Source organism: Pipistrellus hanaki (genome assembly GCF_964339955.1).
Source record: "Pipistrellus hanaki genome assembly, chromosome: 2".
Classification (NCBI taxonomy): domain Eukaryota; kingdom Metazoa; phylum Chordata; class Mammalia; order Chiroptera; family Vespertilionidae; genus Pipistrellus; species Pipistrellus hanaki.
Window position 1 is genome coordinate 60,986,082 of NC_140504.1, and position 21,170 is coordinate 61,007,251.

The following is a 21,170-nucleotide window of genomic DNA, read 5'->3' on the forward strand; positions in this document are numbered from 1 at the left end:
TCCAATTACCCTCCTGTTGGCCTGGGCCTTCAGAGTTGCCTTCCCTTCCCCTGTCAAGAGTGAAGTCCATGAGCACAGGCGTTGTGCTAAGGGGGAGGGGCCCACCGGCTCTGAAAAACTCTGGTTGCCCTTGAACCGCATTCCTACCCCCTACCCACCCCTCCAGTGCCCTCCAACCATGAGATGGGCACTGTAGGGAGAATGAGCCACAAGAAGCTGTAGGATTAATATTTATATGAGTGGGCGTGGCCTGGGTTTGAAGTCCTGCTGTAGAGAACAAAACTGACCCCAGTGTGAGAGTTTATAGTACAAGACAGACATCAGGAAACAATCAAGAATACAGCAGCACAATTTATGCATCTCTGCCAGGCTCTCCCCTTGTCCCCGGACGTCTTTTCCCAAAAAGCTACCAAACAGGTAATGTGTCTCACAATGTGTTCACCTCAGGCCACAGAGCTTCTTGAACAGACTTTGTTCACATTTCCTTAGTGGACCCTTTTTTTTTCTCATTAGTGCATTTAAAGAAACAAATTAATTCAAATCAGCCATAAACAGATTCAAAATTTGTTTTAGATGTTAGACTAACACAATCATTTAATAGGTGGCCTTCATATGGCCTATGCAAGCCAACAATATATTTATGAGTTTTTATTTTATAGAATACTTTCACCAGTATGTGTTAGCTCATGTGATCATACCACGACCATGTAAGTGAGACAAGGATTTTTGTCTCCAGGGTGGGATGCCAACAGTTTTTGAGGAATAAAGAGTAACAGAAGACCAATTACAAATTTGGGGGCATTTTAGGAAAACACACACACACACATACACACACACACAAACACACACACACACCACACAAACACACACACCACAAAGTATTTCACTAAAAGCATCTTTGTGTTTTTAAAACCAGGGGAAGTTTGCCATTCAAACTTCCATAATGTTTTTGAACATTATCAGATATCTTAGAGAAAGGATAATAGTTGTTTTTTAAAAACTTTTAAATGGCTGATGCATTTCTCTAATGAACGACCAGGAAAGCAAAGGTGAGAGGTGACTTCACAGGCAGATATATCCACGTGTGCACATTGGTGTGCATAGTTTCCGGGTACATCACACTCGGGTAACAAGGAGCCTGGTCAGAGTAGGACTCTCAGGGGCAGAGCAGCCAGACAGTGGGGAGGGAAGTGGGATGCTGAGCTCTCAACACCTTCCCAGGAAACAGAATCAGGTGTGACCAAGACAATCCTTAATGTTCTGCACTCTTTGCAACCAGAGAGTTAGAGTAAAATGCAGCGGCCCCGAGAGTTGCTTCTAGAGAACTCCAGGGAGCATGCCTGCAGGTCCTGATCTGCAGAAAGTGACAGCTCGGGGCTGGGTCAGTGCAGGGTCCCTGGTGAAACACCCATTTCTTCCCCAAAGGTGACGTGGGCACAGAATGGCGCTGTTTGAACTGGAGGCCCGAGGATGCCCCTTTGCCCTGGCTGGATTTCTCAGGAGCCCAGTCCTTACGGTGGGGCATGTTTGCCTGATGCTGGTGTCACTCGCCTCAGCCCTGCCGGTCATTTCTCCTGCTCTTCCTGCTACTGGAGAAGTTCTCTCACTTCCCTTCCATCTTGGAGCTGGTCTGTGGGGTAACAGGCCCTTCCGGAGAAGGCGGAGCCTGAGCGCTGGGGTCAACACTCAGGAGTGAGATGAAGACACCAGGAATAGGTAAGCACCCAAGTTCTGGTCCCAGCGACCTGTTGGGAGTGTGTGACAGGCCCAATCCAGAGTCTCCCCGGGGAGGTGAGGAACCTGTGGGAACACACAGCAGTCCTTCTGAGGGGGTGCCCAGCTGCTGCTGATAAAACATCTATCCCAGGTGAGTAGGGCATCAGGCCCACTCCTCTGCCAGACTCTGAGGAGCCACCATCAGCCAAGGAGCCAACTTCAGCCCAGGACCCTGGACAAGGCGCTGGTGCTCGGAGATGTCTAGAGCAGCAGACAGTACAGAAGTGCAAAGGGTGCCCACCTGGTGGGCATGGGGGCAGCTGGAGGAAAGGGTGCAGCATCATTCAGCCATTGCTGATGAGCCCCAGGTGAGGGTGGGAGGGGCCCCAAGAGAGCGAGTTGACTTTGATGCAGTGGTTGTCCATGTTTAGTTCAGAGTTGCGACATAAAGGGATGGGGGCTTCTTGACTCCTCAGGGCTCGCCTCTGTCCATAGCCCCATCTTCCCTTCTGCCTCCACCCTTGCAGGTTTGACTCTCCCCTGCTCCTCTCCTCTGTGTGTGAGTGTACTCAGAGTTGACTCCACAGGGGGTGAGTGGAGAGTTTGGCAGTGGTTACTTTGCTGCGGGCCCTGCATTTTTCATGAAACAGCACCAAGATCGAGCGCTTCCTCTCTCCTCTCTGCATGCTGGAGCTCAGAAAACAGGGATCTGGTCCCTCCGAACCACATCCAGGTCATCATCCAGAGTTAACAAAACCTGAAAGGAGAGGGATGGAGAAGTGAAACGAATGCACAGTCACAGTCGCAGGAAGTAGTTACTTTCTCTCTGAGTCTCATGCGGAGTGAAACATGTGCCTCTACTCGTCTTTGTGTCTTTGCAGCTTTTTACAATGCCATGCCCTGAACAGGCACTTGTTTTAATTACATAGCTCATTTATTAATTAACCAAGGCCTACCACGTGCTATTCTAAGTGCTGGAAATACAACTTGCAATGACAGAGAAAAAAATCCCTACCCTCCTGGAGCTTACACTAAAGAGAGGGCTACATGCCGGGACTGGTTTGGCTCAGTGGATAGAGCGTCGGCCTGCGGACTGAAAGGTCCCGGGTTCAATTCCGGTCAAGGGCATGTACCTTGGTTGCGTGCACATCCCCAGTGGGGGGTGTGCAAGAGGCAGCTGATCGATGATTCTCTTTCATCGATGTTTCTAACTCTCTATCCCTATCTCTTCCTCTCTGTGAAAAATCAATAAAATATATTTTAAAAAAAAAAGAGGACTATAGACATGAAGCAAATACATGAGTAAAACATATGTACTATGTTAGACAGAAATCTGTGCTAAGTATAGTATGTTAGATGATAATATGTACTAAGGATAAAAGTCAAACTATGACAAGAACATGGAAGTATGTATGGAGTAAGGGAGATAAAAACATGTTGAAAGGGTGGTTGAGGACGTCATTACTTTGAAGGGACCATTTAGGTCAAGACCTAAAGGAAATGAAGTCTTATTGCATAAAATGTTACTATGCATAAAGTGTATCCTCTTCTCTACTTTCATTCCACTTCGGTCTCTCTAATGAAAGTGACTAAAAAATAGAAACCTTAGGTAAGAGTATACAGATTAAACTTCTAAGACTGGCCACCAGGGGGTAGCCCTGCTCCACTATTGAGACTATAAGGCCAGCAGAGACTGCTTAAAGTGGGCAGTATTGGGACTCCTGGAGACCGACTCCTGCTATTTGTCATGAACCTGTGCAGGTACCAGGGGCTTTTAATTATGAAAGTAAAAGTTAGTGTGAAAGAATGCCGGGTGTTATCTTCTGAGGATGTTATCATACGCGTGGCTTCTGGGAAGGTGTTTGGGTTAAGAAATGAAGGGACTACATGAAAGATTTGGAACTGACAGATTAGAAGGGAACAGAGGCCTGGATGCTATCCTGAGCTACTCCAGGAATTTGTAAATGACTTCTGTTCACTGAGACTGAAAGGAGGAATGTGAGGATAACATAAGGAATAGCCTAATGCTATGGAAATTGGAGTGGATGCCAAAAGCAGAGCCTGGGGGATTTTGGGCATGTGAGCTCTGATGACCAAATGTTGTGAAGCTTAAGGAAAATCATTTTGTCACCCTGTGTCTTAAAATAACTACCTACCCAGAAGGTACAATGTAAAGATGAAACAATCTGTACATTGAATTACAATGCAGAATTGGAAAGGGAAATTAGAAGGGAATAGATAAGAGGGTGTAAGAAAGAGGAAAGGAGAAAAAAGAGAGTACCAGATGTAAAGAGAGAAGAAATTAACCAAAAGGTGTCAACTCACCAAGAATGAGAAAAACAGGGCCATGGCAGACAGGAAGTGCCAGATGTCATGCTCATCAAAGAAGTCCAGCAGGACACATTCCCGGTTCTTCTCCCGGGACTCAGCCGGGGTTCCCTGGAAGAAGGCGAGGCGGGTGTGGACGGGCATTCCCACAGTTCAGCTGTGCAGAGGGCTGAGCATCCGGAAAGCTACACAAGTGCCCCTGGATGCCCGCCTCAAAAAGTTAGCTTCCACACCACACGATCTCACTCATTTATGAAAAATAAGGAACATTATAAACTGATGAACAAAAAGATAGATACAGAGACAGTAAAGCAACAAACAGACAGTCAAATTACAGTGGGGAGGGTAGGGACATATGGGGGAGATAAGAGATCAACCGAAGGACTTGTATGCAGGCATATAAGCATAACCAGTGGGCGAAAAACTCTGGGGAGGGAGGGCATGTATGGGAGTGTGTGTGGGGGATTGTAAAGATATGTACACATATAATACCTTAATAAGAAAAATGAAAGGAAAAAAAAAGTTAGCTTCCAGCAAAACATATGTTCACACACACACACAAAAATAACTTGCACATGAATTTTCAGAACAGCATCATTCATAAGAACCCCAAAGTTGAAACAACCCAAATGTCCATCCACTGATGAATGACTAGAAAAAATGTAGTGTATCCATACAATGGAATATTATTCAGCAATAAAAAGACACGAAATACTGATACATGCTACCACATGGATGAATCTAGGAAGCATGCTACATGAAGAAAGTCAGATTCAAAAGCCACATAGTATATTATTTCACTTCTAAGAAGTGTCCAGAACAGGCAGATCTATAGAGACAAAAGATAGTTTGGTGGCTGCTTAGGGCTAAGGAATTCAGGAGAAATGGGGAGTTTCTTTATGGAGCGATAAAATGTTCTAAAATTGATTTTGGTGATTGCGGAAATGGAAGTGGAGACTTACATGCTCTGTGCTTCAGAAATATCACTGATTTCCTAGGCCTCAGCTTTCCAGTCTATGATATGGACTTTTAAACCCCTGCACATGGATACGGGTTTTTGGATGGTGATTATGATGAGAAAGGGGGAGAAGAAACATTCACCAACGTCTTCGCACATGCTAAACATTCACTGAGAACACGATCATAACACAACACAATAGGAAGGCCACATTTGCAGAGTCTGTAGGACTTACACATCTGTGAGTGCTACCCTGATAATGTTGACAATGTGCCATTCGCTGAGCATTTGTGTGTGGATATTAAGGTTTTTAGAAAAAGCTTTTGTTTGAGAGGATATAAAAATGATAAACAGCAGCTAGCACACAGAGAGAGGGAAGCAAAATGACCAGAAAACAGATGGAGAGAGACCACACCTTGGGGGGGAAAAAAACCCTTTTCTTACCTCCCAGCTGCTGAGATTCTGGAAGAAAAAATACAGGGCAGCGGCCCACACCACGGCGGTGGCCACGATGCAGAAGAGCGGGATGGGGAGGACCTTCTCGGAGCTGCGGAGCTGCGGGGAGAAGCGGAGGCTGTGGAGCTGCCTGCACCGCCAGCCGCGGGCCCGGGCGCTGGGCTCCCAGCGCCTCGCTTACCTTCATGATGATGTAGAAGGCCAAGTAGAGCAGCAGGTTGCCGATAAAGATGCCCAGCATGTAGGAGGCAAAGTCCCTGGGCCGGTAGATCAGGCCGAAGAGGGCGCTGAGCAAATGGGAGGGGTTATTTTGCAGCCATGAAGGTGGATTTGTGACATTTTGACTTTTTCACGTTCCCTCTCCCATTTTTGCAAGGAGGGAAATAAATAACAAAAAACAAAACCCCACCCTCTTTAACATATTATAAGTAACTTTTAACAGATTACATTTCCTTTAGCACATTCATTTTTAACCATTCCCATAGATGGACGCACAATAAAGAATCGTCTTTCCTCTCTGGTTGAAATGAAGGGTTTTCCCTTCGCCCTTCAGTCTCTCACTATTATAAAGCACACCACAATGAATGAGTGAACACCTCCAGACGTACTGTGCTTGCTTTTGCACTGAAGATTAGTTCATTAAACTAGATTACTAGAAGTAGAATTATCTCAATAATTGGCTTGAAACACATGACCAACTTTGGATTGTTGTCCATGGTTTTAAAATTCCTTACCCTATCTTATAGTCACCAGGTCTGTGGGGTCTGCCCTAAAAGGGTAATTCCCAAAAAGCCTCACTGCCAAGGTGACCACTGCCAAGGATCATCCATCTCGACTCATCCCCGGGTAAAGCAGGGGCCCTGCACGGTATAAGCCTTATCCTGAGGCCATCCCTTGGTGGCAGCACTGTGGGGAGTTTCTTCCAGAAGCATATGGTGCCCCAATAAGATTCAAATTATCCTGAAAAGATTCTGGCTTCCCCTGAAGGTATGCCTCTTTCATTCCTTTTGTGTCTTAAAGGGCAACAGAAGTAGAGTTATCTTTCTATCAAAGGTCACTGACCCAGAGGTGCACATCAGTGAAGAACTACTAGAAAAAGCAGCGAAACCTACTTATTTTTGAGGGATTCATAAAATATCTCACTCATTCTTATATATTTTTTAATCTTCACCTGAGAATATATTTCCATTGATTTTTAGAGAGAGTGGGACAGAGAGGAAAAGACAGAGAGAAACATTGATGTGAGAGAAACACATCGATTGGTTGCCTCCTGCATGTGCCCTGACCAGGTCCCGGGCCAGGGAAGAGCCTGCAACCGAAGTACATGTCTTTGGCTAGAATCAAATCCAGGACTCTTTGGTCTGCAGGCCAACATTCTATCCACTGAGCCAAACCGGCTAGGGCTGAGGATATGTTTTATTGATTTAAGAGAGAGAGAGAGAGAGGAAATGAGAGAGAGAGAGAGAGAGAGAGAGAGAGAGAGAGAGAGAGAGAGGGGAGGGAGAGAGAGGGGGGGAGAGAGGGGGGGGGAGAGAGAGATCAGTTAGTTGCCTCCTTCCTACGAGCCCTGACAAGCCTTTTTGGTGTACAGGGTGATATTCCAAACCACCTGAGCCATACGGTCAGGCTCATTCACATTTTTTTTAGTTGAAAATAGGTTGCATAGAATAGATACAGCTAGCAAAAATATACATCTGTTGTATAGTTCTATTTTGAGGCCATTTGCAGGAAAAAGGGCCAATAATGAGGGGAAAGTAGAGGAAGAATGATGTAGGTAGAGTAGGAAAAATAAGACCTGGGTGTTGGGGGGGAGATAATAAATAGGAAAGAGACTTTTACACACATGTACATGTGTACACACACACACACACACACACACACACACACACACACACAGAGAGAGACTAAGACAAATGGCTGGATAGCCTTTATGGAAAGTTCTACAAAAATATTTAAAACTACGTTGCATTTTTGCAACTATAGACATAATATCTATCTATCTATCTACTAATTCGATGTTTGTCTTGTTGAGCAAATGAATTCAATGCATTGAATTCAACGCTCTAAGACGGGCCAGTATTGGTACACAAGAGCTTGTTAGTGCATTCTTTGAAGAGAAAAATACCTTTCTCTCAAATCTCTAGGGCAAGCTCAATCCTATGGTCTCCTTAATTTCAGATTTCTCTACAAAAATGACAACCAAGGAAAGCTAAACCAGTGTTAGAGACATCAGTAAAGAGGAAAAAAGGTGTTTTCCTGAGATTACTTACAAGGACCAGTTAATCAGATTCCCCACGACGAGCAACACCATTCTGTCCTGGGAAGGAGGAAAGGGAACAGTGAAAGCCCGCAGCTCAGCCCCTCCATTCTTAGTGCCCACAGGTCCCCACAAGCTGTAGTGGGCTGAGGGAGTTCCACATTCCTATTCGTAAAAACCCTCTGATTTAAACCACTAGTGGGTGCTAAGTGAACCATTGACTAGCGATGCTATTTGGGCAGGGCTGACAGGGGTTCCCTGAGCATCTGCGAAGGTCAGGGCAGTGGCTCAGAGGGGGTGTGTAGCCAGTGAGCCAAGACATAGCTCTGCCCAGGGCCCTGATTCCTGTGCTCAGTGCAGAAACGTATAGTATACCGAAAACTAGAATGGAGAATTTTAAAAAGTTGTATTTCAACCACTAAGCAATATCCACAATTTTGAAAAAATATCCTTGCTCATTGTAAAAAAACAAAACAAGCCCAATGCATAGAAATCAAACAACTGTATAATGGAGGCAGTGTAAGTTCCTAAGGAAAGTTACCGGAGTGGCCATCGGTCCCAGTTTGCTTGAGACAGTCTTGCTTATGCCTGCCATCCTGGTGATTATCTTACCTCCTCGGAGGGTTATTCACAGGGACACCCCACAGCAGGGATCACTGTTCCATAGTTCTGTACACACCCACATGCATATTTTTTCTTTCTATACTAGAATTCTTTCATCTATAAAAGTGGGACGTTCCCAGCTTGTTTTTTATGAACGAGAAGAATGAACAGCATGCTTCTTCCCCCTGCCTGGACCTCAGCCACCTGGACCATCTGGCCCTCTGGACTGGGGAGGCTGAGGCACTGCCCTGAGCCTGCCCCTCCTGCTGTCCCCCCACTCCCTGGGAGAAAGCTGTGGGGTGCGGGAGCACACACGTACCATGTACAGAGGCCGGCTGCACTGATGGATGAAGTCGGTGTAGAGCACCATGGCGGCCCGCCGGAAAATCCCCAGATCTGCCAAGGACACAATCGCACGGTAAGAAGGCTTGGTCAGGGATAATACAAGATATTCCCACAGGGCCCGAGCTTTTGGGGTCTGGACGATGTCGCCTTCATCTCATAAAAATGGTGCTTTGCCCCCGATAGGCGCACAATCAATGTTTGCTTTAAAAATGGCACCCTCACCTCACCACCCGTGCTCTCCTGAAGGGTGTGCCACACCCCTGGGCGCTACTGCAGAGGGGCAAGCAAGATGGACAGATGTAACCACAATCACAAGTAATCTGGGTGGCTGGCCGACTCTTTTAGGGTCTCCTCCCGCTAAGTTTCCCTTTGTTTGCAGTTTACTCCAGTAGTGTTTCTCTTATAGCAGAGGTCATGGGGCCCGCCTTAAAACACCTGCTCTCTCCAGAAGGGCTGCAAACGTTCTAATCTGTGTTTCTCAGAGTGGTTATGAGCCAGTAAAGCACTGAACCAAGGGATCCTGAGCTTGACTGGACATGCTCAGAAAGCCCAAACCTGCACTGGAACAGTAATCAAAGGAATATAGTGACGATGGGAAGAACAAGACGGAAAAGAGTTTTAAAAAATGCAATCCCTCTGAAAGAAGGAAACGGTGAGGGTGCGGGCTCTAGCGGCCATGGGAACAGAGACGGGATCCCAGATGGGCTGTCTTTCTCCGAGCTGTCCACACTGTAGACACCACATGCAAGCTGGGCAAGCATCCAGTGAGGGTGGGTCCAGCTCTCCTGCCAATGCTACCCCTGGGGTCACTGTAGCCAGCCTTCACCAGACACACAGAGGGGAGAAGGGACAGGTCCATGCGATAGCCCAGAAGCGTGCACAGGCTGGGCTTCTCTCTGGCTCCCCCACCCGCCACCCTGCCCCACCGGGAGGGAGGTGCTCTGGGGCCGGCGGGAAACCCAGAGGGAGGGGCGCTTGTCAAGGAAATAATGTAGGACCCTGCGAAGGGCTGCTGGACATTACCTGTGTCAGACACGTCTGAACCAGTGGGAAGCAGAGGAGACACAGGAAAGAGAAAGAGCTGTCAGAAGATAGCCAAACAGGTGAACTACTGCTTATTTTCTTTCTTTTTTTAAAAATATATATTTTATTGATTTTTTACAGAGAGGAAGAGAGAGAGATAGAGAATTAGAAACATGGATGAGAGAGAGACATCGATCAGCTGCCTATTGCACACCCCCTACTGGGGATGTGCCCGCCACCAAGGTACATGCCTTTGATCGGAATCGAACCCGGGACCTTTCAGTCCGCAGGCCGATGCTCTATCCACTGAGCCAAACCGGTTTCGGCTGCTTATTTTCCTTTTCTCTCTAAATGAATGACTCGGAAGTTATTTTCTGGTTAGGAAAGTCACGTTGGCTCCTGGTAAAGAACAGACTTTTCCTGCCTGTCTCAGACATTCAGAAATGAACTATTTGTCCAGGGGAGAATCAGATTTTTCTCTCTCTGTCTCTTTTTGTGTCCCGCTTACAATGCACAGCCCGCCCTGCTCATGAGCAATCTCTGGGGTCCTTTTCTGGGGACCTGGCAGCGACCTGGGCAGGCAGGTCTGCGGGTCTCTGTCCCTGTATGAAACGCTCTGCCTCCCTCCTGCTGCCTTTCCTGTGTCCGTGTTTATTGTCAAGTGTGGCCCCAGGGCCGCGGAGAAAGAAGCCTGCGGTTTGAGAAGGCAAAGGCAGCTTATGACATGGGCAGAGAGGTGCCTCTGTCCACTCACTCAGCTTCCTGCCTGGGAACTAAATCTGAATGCAATCTCCGTCACAGTGAAATGAGAGTTTTCCCTTTGGCTCTGGGAAGTCTATAACCATGTGGGGGAGACTCCTGGGTGAGCAAATGGAAGCTATTCCATTAAGCTACACACGGGCTGCCTCTGCCTGCCCCTTCAGACCTGCTTTCTACGCACACACGGCTCTGTTCCGCACAGCCTGCAGCTGACTGCGGACATGTGTGTGTGTGTGTGGGGGGGAGGGGGGGGGAGGGGATTCCTGCGTGGATTTGGTCAATGGAGACCCCGAAGGAGATGGAGGAGCAGCGGAAGGAGAGCGACCTCAGGGGTTTACTTCCCTGGCGCCCTCCCTGTGTCTGCCACCCGGAGGTCCCTGCTCTTTTCAGGGTGGCCTCCTCCCGCCCCGCTCCCTTTGCCTGTTTGGTTACACCTCCCGCCTGTCCGCTTGTCCGTTTGGGCTCGGGGACCGGCAGAGCCTCCCGCTGCAGCCCAGCCCGGGGCTGCGGGCTGCCCTCCACTCCTCTCCGCCCGGCCTGTCACAAGAAGAGGCCCTCACGAACAAACCTCCTCTGTCTTTGTGTGGCAGCTTTTTTCTGTTGAGACCCTGGCGGGTATATGCTACCTGGCCATACATCATGCATTCACTTCCTTCTTTTCATAAAGATAATCGAATTCAGCATTGCAAAATTGTAATGGGCAAAGGTGGTATACAATATACATGTGGTATAAATGTATTCAAAACTCCTCTATGTAGTCATGGTCATCACACATAAGCAGTCCCCCCTTATTCGTGGTTTTGTTTTCCGCAGTTTCAGTTACCTGCAGTCGAACGGGTTATTTTAATAATGTATTTTAAATTATTTAATAATGTATTTAAAATAATGTATTTTAAAATTTGTATGTATGTATGTATGTATTTATTTATTTATAGATCAGTTTGTTGTTCCATTTATTCATGTCCCCAGTGGTTGCTTCTTTACGGGACCTGCCTGGGGATCGAACCTGAAACTTTGGCGTATCAGGACGATGTGGCTGGCAAACTCATTAGTCAACAGAGGCAAATATCAACAGTACAATGATTGAAATTTCTTTTGAGAGCCAAATTTTTTAAACTTAAACTTGTAACACCACTTCTTCAAAATAGACTCACCCAGAACATGGTATTTTGTGGAAGAGCCACATTCAAGGGGCCAAAGAGCCACATGTGGCTCGCGAGCTGCAGTTTGCCGACCACGGCTCTAACCAACAAAGCTACCTGGCTGGGCTGGGGTCAGAAAATATTAAATAAAAAATTCCAGAGGTAAACAGGTCATTAAGTTTTAAAACGCGCACTATTCCGAGTAGCATGGTGAAGTCTCGTGAGGCCCAAGACTTGTCCGGACCTGACTCGGCGCCCCCACAGCGTCCAGCGCTGCGCACCCACCGGAAGCTCAGCAGCATCTTGGGTACTGCCTGGGCTGTCCTGGCATTTCGGTGCTTGTGTTCAAGTCGCCCTTGTTTTACTTCAGAATGGCCCCAAAGTGCAAGAATATTGACTCTGCCATTCAGACAAGCCAAAGAGAAGCCGTAAAGCGCTTTCTTGATGTGAAAAGGTGAGTACAGTAAGATATTTTGAGAGAGAGAGACCACATTCACATAACTTTGGTTACAGAAATTGTTATAAATGTTATATTTTCTTATTAGTTATTATTGTTGACTTCTTATCATGCCTAATTTAGGAATTAAACTTTATCATAGTTATGTAGGCATAGGAAAAAAACGCCATAGTATTTATAAGGTTTGGTATGATCCAGTTTCAAGCATCCACTGGGGGACTTGGAACGTATTCCCAGTGAGTGAGGGGAGTGTGGGACTACCGTATCTGCACTCAGTTTTATTTTTCCAATTCAGAGAGAACCCAGAAGCTTCAGCTTATTTTCCGCTTGTGAGTGGTCCATAAAGTCAGACAAATATTCTTTGGTCTATGTCAAGAAAAAAAAAATATATAGGGAAGATTGCAAATAAAAGCTCATATATCATATATATAAGTTTTAAAAGTATAAAGCAACTATTAAAAAAGAACAACTATTAAATTCGTGGAAGAAAAGGAAGACAAGAAAGATGACCAATAAACTGATACATAGAATATGCCTTCATTACAACCTAGACGGTCCAGGTTCTAATTTAGAATTCGAGGTTCCTCAGAACATAGCTCTCCTGCAGAGCTGGTCCCCAGCCCCTTCCTCTTTTCTTCCCACCTCTGTCTCTGTCCTACATCTTAAGGGGTCTCACAGGACACCCTTGTTCTACATCCAAATGGCCACTCCTTGCCCATGGAAGTACATGCTCCAATGGTGCCCCCCAGCCCCCAGGAGATAGACCCGGGAACGGGGCAGTGCAGACTCGGAGATCAGGGTCAAAGCCTTCTGGGAGGGGAGGCCTAGGATCCAGGAGTTCAGAATGTGGCCTTGGAGAAGGAGGTGAAATTTAAATGCTCCAAGATGACTTGGACCTGCTCCCACGTGTGATGACTGACCAACAGCAGGCAGAGCTGATTTCTGTGGAACACTCAGTGTTCAATGTTCACATGGTCAGAGGGAGTCCAGGAGGATATCCTTCCACTAACATTGGCAAGTTGGTCTCAGAAAGTTCCAGTCCCAGAACTTGAAAAGAATACTTTTATATATCCATTTATCATGGTTAAAGAACTGGCCCTTTTTATTTATTTATTTTTATATATTATATTGATTTTTTTTTTAACAGAGAGGAAGGGAGAGAGATAGAGGGTTAGAAACATCATTGAGAGAGAAACATCAATCAGCTGCCTCCTGCACACCCCCTACTGGGTATGTGCCGGTAACCAAGGTACATGCCCTTGACCAGAATTGACTCTGGGACCCTTGAGTCCACAGGCTGACACTCTATCCACTGAGTTAAACCAGGTAGGGCAAGAAATGGCCCTTTTAAATGCCACAAAACAAAACAAAAGCATCCCCAGGTAGAATTGGTGGTATGGTAAAAATGCCGTTCTGCAAATGTGCTTTCAAAGTTTGATGGATTGCAAAGCATTTGAGACCTGCAGCTGGAGGTGTGGCAAGCTTAGTTTCTCAGGTGACTAGACCTAGTGACAGTAGTTTACTAAAATCCAGTAAAGGAGAGGAGGTTTTGGAGAGAATATATGCTATTAAACACAATACATAATTCAGAGCATGCATTCACGATGGCTGGTAACACATCTGTTCAGGATCAGGGAGAACTGTTTTCTCAGTGTGTGTAGTATTATGCAAAAGGGCACTCACCTATCTTGAAACGACCCATGTAGTAGATCTGGGTGCTGAGGGCCAGAGAGGCCAGTATATGGATCGCAGAGAAGATGACCCAGAACCAGATGTCATTTTTTCCAAACACCTAGGAGAAAAGATGGACATTACCTTCATCTGGTGTTTTCCCCACAGAACTTCTAAAATCAGCTCTCTCAAATTGGCATAAGGAGTCAAAAACCAAGCTGTGCATGACGTTGTCCCCCTGCCTACTCCCGCCCCCCTCACCTCATCCCCTTCACTGATCTCACAGAGGTCTTACTACACCCAGGGCAGGCAAAAGAATGGCTAGCTGGCCAAATAAAAATGGAAAGGGGAGAGGCAGCTCAACAGCAGTGACGAAGGGGTGAGAGGTTTAAAGTTGGGGGCTACTGCTCTTCGAATGCCTGCAGACAGGTAACACTTGTCCATGCATGCTTAGAAAGTGGTCTCCAATCTCTGAAGTCAGTCTCTCCAGTCTTACACATCCCTACTTCAGTCTCACCCGAGTGACGTCCCAGCTTTATATTAAAACACTTGAGGGGTAGTTTTGCAGGTGCCATTCACATTATAGAAATAACTAGCCGAATAAGTAAGTAAAATGCCATGAACAGATCAATGATGAGAGTGCCATGAACCACTGATTACGATTAATTCAATTCTGTCCACCTGAGCTCCCCAAAACAAACAACAGAAAACCTTCCAGGAGGGTTCGCTCTGTAAGGAAGGCTGAAGTCATGGGGAGGGACGCACCACGCCGAGCACCGTGAGTGTGATGACGAAGGCGAAGGAGGCGTAGGCGGCGTAGGCGCTGGCGTTGATGTCTGGGTGGCGGGTCTGGTAGAGCTTCAACATGCAGAGGCCAGCGATCATGTACATGAAGGAGGTGTCTGAAGGTGCAGAGGAGGAGCCGAGAGCATCAGGATCCAGCAGGCAACATACATTTCTCCTCAGCCTTGGAAGCCCCCCTCCCTTTAGGCCTTGGGGTATCTGTTGCCCTTAGACTATGTGGAGACCTCCAATATGTCTGCCTTCCAGGCACATTCCCTAGGAAACCCCCATATATTCCACTTCTGAATCCCTCCAAAGCTGTGCCTAGTTCACAGAAGACACTTATCTGATGATCTACACTAATAAAAGAGAAGCATGCTAATTGACTGTACCTTTGCAACACCCACCAGCCAATCAGGAGTGAGTATGCAAATTAACCCAACAAAGATGGTAAGTTAATTTGCATATGCAGGCACTGAGCAGCCAGTGGCAGGATGGGACACAGGCGTTCCACACCACCCCAGCTACTCGGGGTCTCTGGGCAGCGTGGGAAGCCGAAAGGTGGCTCCGGACGGAGCGAAGGTGGTGCTGGCAGCCAGGGGAAGGAAGACCCATTCTTGCACTAATCTTCGTGCATTTGGCCTCTAGTATGATAAATAATTGACTATTCCCGCTCACAGGGGTGTTTGTGTTTAAACGCTGGTGTTCAACAACAATAACAGAAAAAGCCCTAATGGTGACAATTAAGGCAGTGTGAGTGACAATAAAATGAATCCTAGGTGGATGTAGGAGGCCCTTCTCAGCATCCTGAAATACAACCACACTGATGGCTGCTCCTGCATAGCTTTATAGGCTAGGGATGTCCATCAGCTAGAAATTAAATGTGGCTTAGCTGCATGAGAGTTATGGAAATGCAAATGAAAACAACAATGCAATAGTCCATGTTACTAAATAATCTAATAAGAATTTAAATACTTAAATACTTGACTATTACACACACCAGGATGATGTGGGAAAATGGGAACTCTCCCTCAGCTAGCAGGAGTGGGAATTAATGCTCCGGAGAGAAACATGTCAGCTTTTGGTAAAATGGAAGGTGCACATCTTCCATTGCAGGTGACCCCCAAATTCCACTTTTAGGTATCCCAGAGAACCCCTTTCACCTATACACAGAGCTGAACATGAGGATGTTCACTGTAGCACTATCTGTAACAGCAAAATGTTGGTAACATCTGAAGGTTGTTCAATAGAGGAATTGATAAATGTGATATATTTTTAGTACAGAATATGACAATCCTCAAAACAATGAATGAACTAGCTGTCCTTGATTCAATATTTATAAATCTTGAAAACATATTATTGGATGAAAAAAGAAGGTTGCAGAACACAGTGTGGTAAATTAATATCAATTTACTATAAATGTAGTAAAACTATGAAAACAAACTGAAAGAATAAATACCAAATTAAACATGGTTGTTGCCCCCGAGGAAGGAAAGAGAGGAATAAATTTGGAAAGTAGTTCAACCACGAACTTTACACAATATTTTATTTCTTAAAAAGTAGATTTAAGTCAAATGTTTTTAACTATTGGCATTTGTTCATTCTGAGTGGTGAATGATATTGTTCTCTATAGTTTTCCCTCTTAAAAATGTTTTCTAATTAAAAAAAATTAAAATGTGACAGAAAGCCCTGGTTTTCTAAGTGGTTAGAACTTTGGACTTCGGACTTAACATTCCTGGTTCGATTGCCAGTCAAGGGCATGTACCTGTGTTGCAGTTACGATCCTGGCCTGGGTTGGGGCATGTGCAGGGGGCAACCAATTGATGTGTTTCTCTCACATCAATAGTTCTCTTCCTTTTTCTCTCCCCCCTTGCTTCCACTCCCTCTAAAAATCATTGGAAAGGAGATCATTGGGTGAGGATTAAGCAAAAATAAATAAATAAAAAAAATAAGACAGAATATCTGTGGTGTTCTAAGTTAATAGACAGAGGCTAGAGCACAAACATAAAAATGACTGTTTCAGAAACCCTTATTCTTTTTAAAAAAATATATATCTTATTGATTTTTTACAGAGAGGAAGAGAGAGGGATAGACAGTTAGAAACATTGATGAGAGAGAATCATTGATCAGCTGCCTCCTGCACATTCCCTGCTGGGGATGTGCCCACAACCAAGGTACATGCCCTTGACCGGGATCAAACCTGGGACCTTTCAGTCCGCAGGCCGACGCCCTATCCACTGAGCCAAACCGGTTTCGGCAAAACCCTTATTTTTGAGTACAGAGGACATTGTTAATTGCCTACTACCAGCATCACCTCTTCCCCCTGCTTCCTGACAGCAGCTCAGTGCTAATTCAAACTTCATAGCCCTGTTTTCAATTCAGAAATGCATACCTGTCCTGCCAGTATGCTTCAAGAAGCCTAACCCCACCCCTGGTTCCAGGGATAGGTCCCATGGATCTAAAGGTAATCTCACCTTTGCCACTGTGATGAGTGTAGAAACCCACGTCTGAGCTAACTAGCACATAGGGAATGATTCTGGACTGGGCTCATGACTGTTTAAGCTACTGAACTGTGGGGGGACGTTATCTGGGGAGGATTTTAGAAACGACGTTTCCATTCTCTTAAATGAAGACTCCTGAAGCTGTGTCCTCCCAACTTCGTGGGGTGGAGACAGGAAGCCAGAATCGGCTGTAACTGTATTTGCCATTATAAATTCCCTGACAGTCTGAGGATAAAAGCAACAGGGTGAGAAGTGGAACCAGAGCAACTACATAGCCATTTCTGCCTCTGGAGTTTCAGGTGGTGAGCTGATAAATGTCCTTATTATTTCATTCAACTTGAATAGGCTTTTCTATTACATCCATCCCAAAGTAATCTAACTGCTAAATTAGGCCAAGTTATACCGAAGGCCCTTTCTAGACACTAGTTGGTGAATTCTACCTGACTTGCCACCTAATGATCAGCTCACTGCTCCCCTGCAGATGTGGCCACGAGAACAACATTCAGTCTTAGGAGTTTTCTAGTCTAAAACATGATCAGAGAGAAAAAAACGGTACAATATGTGGAAACCATGCCCTATAGTGAGGTGCCCTTAGCTCATGTAAAATGGTATTTAATTCTTGCGGGTATGACCTTGGCATTTTTGGGAGGGTCCCAGGATAAGACTCCTATAACTCAAATCTATGTAGTTGATGTAAATTCTAATTACCAAATTGGAAGTTGGAGTAATTAGGGCAGATGTGGTAACAAGCACTGAGCACTCCTTCCATCATCAATGCGATGCCCATAGCATAGAAGAGACCAAAGTGTTTGGGAATCCCATATTCCTGGAAAAGGAGAGAGCATGGTCAACAGAAAGACACCAGTGAGTGACAAAGCCACAGAACCTGGAAGCCCAAGCCTGGCCTCAAGCATCATAAACCATAATCACCACCAATAAGATGTTCTTCCCCTTTTATAGGTCCTTTTTGGATCATAACCTTTGTGGCTCCCACTTCTGATTCACCCACCCTCTGCTCACCTTGGCAAAGATGTCCTTGGCATCCAGGGCTCTTCGGTGGAGAATGTCCCGGCGCAGGACTATCAGCAGGAAGAGGAAGCCCAGGAGCACGTGCCCCAGGTTACTGAGAATGTTATTGAAGGCACTAAAGGGATGAGAGAAACCATGAGAGAGTCAGGCAATCAGAGAGATTTTGAGAATGAATGCACGAATTAGCGAGGGAACTCAGCATTTGTGTTTTCCACCCCTAACCTTTTCATAAGATTCCAGAACTGGAAAATCACCAGAGATCATCTTTAACCTTTCATTTTAGGATGCCACGCCTGTAAAATGTGGCTGCTTCCTCTCAGGGATGCACACTGTGCTTCCCTATTATGCTCCCAGTCCTCTCTGGTCCTGGAAGCACTGGTATGCAATGAATCCTGGGAAAGAGAGATGCTCCAAAGATGAGCTGTATGGGCAAATGTTTCAGCTACACTGTGAAAGGAAATTCTCATTGATTATGTGTGTGAATTTCAGGATGTTAGCTGGTCACAGCGAGTGGCTTTAATTCAGAAAACTTGTTCTAGAGAAGCCAGGCTCCCAACTCCCAGGCTAATACTCTTTTCACTTCTGGAGGCTACAGCATGGCCTTAGAGGCAGCATATGTTCAAGTTCCTACATCACTGACAGCTGAGGGACCTTCAGCAAATCCTTCCATCTTCATCTAAAAGGAGGATGGTGATAGAGACACTGTCTTCCTCACGAGGTTGTTTAATGGGTTGAATGTACTTGCAGCTCATGCCCAGGGAAAAGTGTCATCTCAGCTAGGAACCTGATGTTTTCAAAAACATCCCTGCCCTCGCCTCAGCAGCTTATTCTTAGGAACATTTCCTGACACCTTCTATAGGAAGGAGAGAAGTATGTCTGGTCTCTACTTCTTGATTTAAATTCCTCTTTATCCACGATGGGGGTAGTTTTCCACAGATGTTTTTAGTATTTTTTAAAAACTGAGATAGCTGCATTACATAGAAAGGCATTTCTAAAAGCCTCATGGGCAACCGATGGACTGGGCTTACCTCAGGACACCCAAGGGGTGAGCACAGAGGAAGTTGTAATAACAGATATCCTGGTTTCCAGTGACATTTACCACCTGAAAAATCAAGAGAGGAGGAGATGCAGTTTTTTCAGGCCCCTGAGCCAAGCCTGAAATCACAAAAAGCAGCACTGCTCACAATAATAGACTGTCTGTGACTCGCAGTGCAACCAGCACTCCTTCTCATCAGGCTGGGTCATTATCTGCCACCTTCTCTCAGCACAGGCACATTTCCTTTAGATGCTGCCATCTTGCTTTGAATTGAAATATTCTATCTTCCCCATTATGCGGCCTCAAAGTGGAATTCAACTGAGTTTGTTTCCTTTGTTCTCATGATAAAAGGAATATCAAAAGATGTTAGCATTGGGACATGCCTATTAGGGCTGCCATGATATGTCCTATTTTCTTGATGAATGCTGGGAGGACATGAAGCTGTCCCATCCTCTGTGAAAACAGCCGCAGTGCAGGTAGACATGAGGATATGGTGTTCACTTTTCCATGTTTATCACTATCTCTATCATCAAGAATCTTCCCAGACCACAGATATGTCTTCTGACAGGGCGCCAAAGGATTCAGAGAATATTTATAAACTGTGGTATTCAGAGCTCATAAAGTACTTGTTCCCATATTGCAGTACATGCAGTAAATATGAAATTGGCTAAATATTATTAGAACTTTGGTTCTCAAAGTTGGCTGTACACTGGAATCACTGGGCATTTAATAAATATTGATGGCTAGTTACACTCTAAGAGACTCTGACCTAATTGCTATGGAGTACAGCTTGGACACCGGGATTTTAAAAAGTTGCCCAGATGTTTTTAACGCACAACAAAGCTTGAGAACCATGGCACTGGAAACACCTTCAGGCTCGTGCTAATCTAAATGGACTTTCTCACAGAGAATAAATCCTAGAGAAGGTCACTCAAGTGACCTGGATTCTTGGGTTCTATGAAGGAGTATTAGGGATTCTTAAGCTATTTTAATTATTATGTTTATTTGTTGTTGTTTTTTCTTTATTTTGTTTTCTTTTTGTTTTAATATATTTTAGTTTTATGAGGCTGTTTTTACTTTTACAAAATATATTTCCACTTTGTGAGAGGACACAGGCTAAATGAGACATCAGGCATCTTTGTTTTGATCTGGAAACTTATTTACTCTGCTCATTATCCCATCATGGTTGAGTTCAGACTGCTAAATCAGAGGCACAATTGACAGATACTATGAATAAGTGCAAGGTAATAATTTCGGATTGGTAGACAAAACAATACAAGAGGTCCCAAGTCTCCCTCTGATAAAACAATTGGGAATTAGATTTAAAGATCAAAGATGAAGCATTGGAGAAGTCCAATTAGAACCCAAGTGGGAAACTAATTTTTGGACTGATCCCAAGCTATATCTTCTTCTGTATGTCACAGCAAAGCTCCCTCCCTGCAGTACGAGAGCGTGGGTTCTGGGTTCAGGACAGCACTTACTGTCTGGTAGGTGATGACCAGCTGGATCACAGGTAGTGCATAGAACACAGCGATAGTGATGATGTTCCTATGCAGGCAGAAAGAACCGGAAATAGCTATTTCCAAATCAACAATGAAATCTTTGATCAAGTTTTTAAAAAAAAGAATGCTTTTGTTCCATAAGTCCTTAGCCAATTCACAAAAGCAATTACAAACTGATAATGTGGTTCTTGTTTCTCCAGTCATTTCTAAAGCAGTGTAAATAATACTTGCTTCTGATTTAACCAGATTACTAATGAGAATCTATTGCTTAAGGATGTTGTTAGAGGAAACATGGTCAGAATGCAAGTCATGGGAGATGGATCACACAAAGGCATGTGGCTCTCTTAGATTCCTCTTTGTTCCAAAATGAAGGTTCCACTATGAAATTCCATGTGGCCCACACTGTCCCTTGTTTTCCTCTAATATCTGTATCCAATTAAAGGGGAAAGTAATAGGGAAGAGAAAGGAACTGGAAGACCCGTCACAGTGTCAGCCTGGGGTTTTGGGGTGTAGTGTAGTTTTTAGCTACTCTGAGATGCTCTAGCATCCAGTCCCTGAAATTCCTGGTTCGTCCAAGAGCAGGGCCTGGTGAGGAGAAGAGAAG

At 45.2% G+C, this 21,170-nt stretch overlaps 1 protein-coding gene across 4 annotated transcripts in view; it reads right to left on the reverse strand.

The window, feature by feature from the left end:
- Positions 1 to 1,709: 1,709 nt before the first annotated feature.
- Positions 1,710 to 21,170, reverse strand: part of SIDT1 (SID1 transmembrane family member 1) — an 84,254-nt gene continuing 64,793 nt past the window's right edge. For 2 of the 4 annotated variants that reach the window (XM_084873981.1, XM_084873980.1), the window contains 13 exons: positions 20,546 to 20,612; positions 19,057 to 19,130; positions 18,020 to 18,143; positions 17,708 to 17,825; positions 14,481 to 14,617; positions 13,728 to 13,836; positions 9,687 to 9,701; positions 8,638 to 8,714; positions 7,729 to 7,775; positions 5,640 to 5,745; positions 5,447 to 5,584; positions 4,042 to 4,155; positions 1,710 to 2,473 (listed from right to left, as the gene is read on the reverse strand). In XM_084873981.1, the coding sequence (XP_084730107.1) occupies positions 2,411 to 2,473; positions 4,042 to 4,155; positions 5,447 to 5,584; positions 5,640 to 5,745; positions 7,729 to 7,775; positions 8,638 to 8,714; positions 9,687 to 9,701; positions 13,728 to 13,836; positions 14,481 to 14,617; positions 17,708 to 17,825; positions 18,020 to 18,143; positions 19,057 to 19,130; positions 20,546 to 20,612 (1,189 nt within the window). In that variant the 3' untranslated portion in view covers positions 1,710 to 2,410. The remainder of the gene's footprint in view (positions 2,474 to 4,041; positions 4,156 to 5,446; positions 5,585 to 5,639; positions 5,746 to 7,728; positions 7,776 to 8,637; positions 8,715 to 9,686; positions 9,702 to 13,727; positions 13,837 to 14,480; positions 14,618 to 17,707; positions 17,826 to 18,019; positions 18,144 to 19,056; positions 19,131 to 20,545; positions 20,613 to 21,170) is intronic. The other 2 variants (XM_084873982.1, XM_084873983.1) reach the window with 2 other exon arrangements.